At 36.7% G+C, this 4,833-nt stretch overlaps 1 protein-coding gene across 1 annotated transcript in view; it reads left to right on the plus strand.

Moving 5' to 3' along the window:
• LOC105622241 (serine/threonine-protein kinase mig-15) overlaps positions 1-4,833 on the plus strand; it is a 92,115-nt gene that overhangs the window by 32,196 nt on the left and 55,086 nt on the right. The window contains exon 3 of the mRNA XM_012203662.1: positions 3,319-3,375. Within this exon, the coding sequence (XP_012059052.1) occupies positions 3,319-3,375 (57 nt within the window). The remainder of the gene's footprint in view (positions 1-3,318; positions 3,376-4,833) is intronic.

The raw sequence follows: 4,833 nt of genomic DNA on the forward strand, positions 1-4,833 counted from the left end.
ATAGATGGCTTTAGCGGTAAGTGGTGGTCGAAATAAATAGATCATAGACGTCATACAATAAACTTGGGCATCTGTCAACATAACCCCATAGAAACATTAGTCGATTTGTGTCTGTATCATAAAGTTATTCTCGATTGAAAATGTCAGTTTACGAGCCAAATTCTCGTCATTTGCGGGAGGTTTTAATTTTTTGCTTCAATATGAAGAAATCTGCGGCTGAGGCTCATCGAATGCTCTCAAATACTTATGGTGAGGCTGCTATTAGTGAAAGAACGTGTCGTGAGTGGTTTCAACGCTTCAAGAATGGTGATTTTGACGTCCAAGATCATGTTCTGTATTTGGTGGGACCAGCTCGGCGTAGTGTATTATGAACTGTTAAAACCGACTAAAACAATCACAGGCGATCGGTATCGAACGCAATTGATGCGTTTGAGCCGAGCATTGAAAGACAAACGGCTGCAATACAACGAGAGACACATAAAGTGATTTTGCATGACAATGCTCGACCCCATGTTGCGAAAGTGGTCAAGACATACTTGGAAACGTTGAAATGGGAAGTCCTACCCCACCCGCCGTATTCTCCAGACGTTGCTCCCTCTGACTATCACTTGTTTCGATTAATGGCACACGGCCTGGCTGACTAGCACTTCCGGTCTTACGAAAAAGTAAAAAATTGGATCGATTCGTGGATAGCATCAAAAGATGACCAGTTTTTTCGACGCGGGATTCTTACGCTACCCGAAAGATGGGAGAAAGTAGTGGCCAGGGATGGACAATACTTTGAATCATAAATGTATAACCAGTTTTTTACAATGAAGCCTCGAATTTCGGTAAAAAAACGGCGGAAGCAAAGTTGTACACCTAATAAATAGAGGATATAAAGTCAAAAGCGAGGGCAAGTCAATAAGTTTTTAGAAAAACATAGTAAAATACATTTTTTTTATCGATTCATTTTTATTTCTCAACATAATCTCTTTTCAACTCGACACTTGATCCAATGATTCTCCAACTTTTTCAAGCCGTCTGAATAATGATTTGTCCAACTCTTCAAAATAAGCTTCTGTTTCAGTGATGAGCTCTCTGGTGGATTTCTTTCCTCCGAATCATTTCAGATTTGGAAACAAGAAATAATCGCAGGGGACTAAATCTGGCAAATATGTTGGATGGGGAAGCAATTCGTAGCGGAATTTGTTGAGTTTGGCCATTGGTGCAGGGCACGTGTGAATCCATACATTGTCTTGATGGAAGAGCACTTTTTTCTTCGCCAAATGAGGACGTTTTTTCTTTAAAATGTTGTTGAAATCCAATAAGGCTGCGTAATGATCGCCATTGATCGTTTGCTTTGACGGAAAATAATCGAATTATACTGTGTATCCCAAAAAATTATGGCTATCATCTTCCTGGCCGACTTTACGGTCTTTGCCTTCTTCGGAACTGGATGAAGTTCATTGTTTTGACTTCGCCTCGGGTGTGAAGTAATAGATCCATGTTTCGTCCACAGTAATGAATCGAGGCAGAAATTCATCTGGATTACGTTGAAACATTTTCAAACATTGTTTTGAAATTGTCACACAGTCGTGCTTATGTTCCACAATGAGCAAACGCGGCACCCATCTTGCCGATAGTTTTTCATACCCAATTGTTCGTGCAAAATTGAAATCACTGTGTCATGTGACTATGTCACTATGTCTGTGGCCTCAACGAGCTCGCGCACTTTCATTCGTCAATCACTCAAAACAATATCGTGGATTTTATCGTTCATTTCTGGTGTAGCACCCTCAATTGGACGTCCCGAACGAGGTGCATCACATATGGATGTATGATCACGTTTAAATTCATTCACCCAATTGTATACAGTCACAAACGCTGGCAGATATGCTATGAACATTATTCAATTTGGCTTTGATTTCTTTAGGCGTTAAACCTTTCATGTAAATGATGATTTGATCATTGCACGAAACTCGTTTTTTTCTATTTTGCAAAAAATACAAAGTTGTTCGCTTTAATCGTCTACAGAAATGAAACCACGTGATGAATTCGCTCAAAAATTTAACAATAATCAATTGAGAGATGCTACTTATCAAAAAGTAATGATATGATACACTGCTCTCTGACAGATTTTCTAGGAATTTATTGATTTGCCTCATATCTATCGAAAAAACGAATGGTACATTTCTCAACTAGCCGATGAACATGACAATAATGACATATCTTAAAAATCAGGAAATAAGTTTCGACACATTCAAGTTTGCGTCACAATATCTCCGCTCATGTGGCACGAGAAAAAATAAAAACACTTTTATTATATATTCCGAGCGATGCAATCGATTGAGCATACTTAGAACTTAATCGGTTCAGCCTTTATTGAGATCTAATCTCAATCCCCCACAAAGGGATCGCTGGCTCGCGTGAAGGAACATGATAGTGTTACTGCACTTATCTTAGCACCGAAACACTAACGTGTCTCTTGATAGTGGTATCAATATGTAAATCGTAAATCACTTGTTTGTATCGTAAACCGTACGTGTGTAAGTCGCATTTGATCGGTAAGACAACTTCAGTATCCCCTTAAATTTTTCCATATGAGTTAAATGACATTTACACGTAAGTGGAGATTCCAGAGGTGAAGAGAGAGCCGGATCTTATTCTTTTTGTCTAGAAGTGAAAGAGAAAGAGAAACGAGACTATAGTCGATTTCATTTAAAAGGGTGGGCAGCACCCAAAAACGATGGGCAGCACATATTCATAAACAATGTCTGAGTATCGTGGATGACTTGGAACAAGTGTAGATAACTTAGGACAGCATGTATTTTTGTTAAATTCAATCATGAACGATTAAATTTAATAAAAATATGCGCTGTCTCAAGTCATCCACATTTACGGTACCCAGTAGTTAAAAAAGATATCATCTAAAGCGCACGGAGATATTTTTTCCGCGCCATACATCGCCTTTGGTCTATATATCTCTCGGTGATTGGAAAAAAAATGAAATTTTTTTAATAAAAAAAATGAGATATACAGTATTTTATTTCATTGACGTTAAATCTGTGCTTTCGAGTCATTTTCTTTTAATAATCAGTTTATATATCTGGTCACATCACAGTTAGTTGTTTTACATGAAAAGGATAAATGATGAGAGAATAGACGGTGGGAACTCGATTTATGCGAGAGACATCGTTTTATATTATAAAACGATAAGTTTAAAGTCGAAGATAATGTTAGGAGATAAGTTTTGGCACACGTGCGATGATGATGCCATTCCATCACTATCTCGATGTTTAACGGGCTATAATAACAATGCGTTTTTCTCTTTCACAGGGTCGGCACACCAAAACCGGTCAGCTGGCAGCCATCAAGGTCATGGATGTCACGGAGGCAAGTATTCGATTAGACAGCGACGATGTTGTGGTTTAATTATCCTTTTGGGAAGTTCAACGATACGGGAACTGTTGGCTTCACTTCACTATTGTGGCACAAATTACAGACGCGATCATCTTGGAAGCGCGAAAGGTTTCGTGAGATAATGAGATAATGAGATGATGCATCATATTTGTATTGACGGGTCGAGTTAGCTTTGAGTACGGCAATGTCTGCAGCCATAGGAAAAAATCAATTTCTTTTAAAATATGAAAAGAATAGTTTTAATGTCTGTCCTTGATTGCAAATAGAGCAAAGTTTTTTATCAGCTAAAGAGATGTGAATGCATACGAACCTATTCTGTATTCTTTATCGCGTATCATCAACATCAGCGAAAGACAAAGATTGTTTCTATGAATCTGCGAGCGATACTTGTACAATTTAATACTTGACGGTTTCCAGAATCTAGAATGAATAGATAATGTCAGAAATAGAAAGAAATGTATAGTTTTATAACGAACATACTCTTTCCAATTTGTTGATTAGGACAGTTTAATTCGATTTTCAATTATTTGACTATGTGCTTTCTAGTTGTTGACAACTAGAAAGTTCTAATCTTGACAACAGTGAATTTTATATTTTGTATTATAAGAAGATGACTACTCGGAATAAATTATTAGCACGTGTGCGCTTTTCTTTTATATCATTATTACATTTAGCTTATAAAAAAGTGATTTTACAGTTACACAGATATGAATTATCTCGTAATACTTATCTAATGGAATATTCTTAATAAAGAGTTTCTTTATATCTAAAGTAAGAATATAGCATTAATATTATTATTATACTGCACTTTTAAGCGTTTCTTATCACGTAAATCGATTAAAGCAAGATAGGAATTCAGCATTACGATTGTACACATTTCTTTCTCTTTCATTCTATTTTTCCGTGTCCTTTTCTCCTTTCTCTTCATATCTTTTCTTGTTAGTGTCCTCTTTTTTTTCTCATAACGTATCTTATAATGCGTGTCATCGTGTAACGCGAGTAAAGTTTCGATTCTATTTACCTACTTAATATATATCAGACTGCTTTTTTAGACAAAAGAATTTTATTTTTGGTGAAATGTCTAATCTGTTTGCCCTAATCATCATTGTATAAAGTTTTCGTACGATTACTGCGTACGCAGTCTGAGTATATGTATTTTTAAATCATGTCTTTTATACCTTTTATTATTAATATTATTTGTAGAAAGATTAATTAGAAACACAATTTTCTGATGACCTACTTACTAAATTTTACATAGAATTTATGTTAAGATAATAATTTATATAGTTCATTAACCTCTTTAATTTAAAAAACGTGAAACGACATACATTTTGCGTGCGTGCGTGCGTGCGTGCGTGCGTGCGTGCGTGCGTGCGTGCGTGCGTGCGTGCGTGTGTGTGTGTGTGTGTGCGTGCGTGCGTGCGTGCGTGC

The sequence above is a fragment of the Atta cephalotes genome (genome assembly GCF_000143395.1).
Source record: "Atta cephalotes unplaced genomic scaffold scaffold00042, whole genome shotgun sequence".
In the NCBI taxonomy this organism is placed as follows: Eukaryota; Metazoa; Arthropoda; class Insecta; order Hymenoptera; family Formicidae; genus Atta; species Atta cephalotes.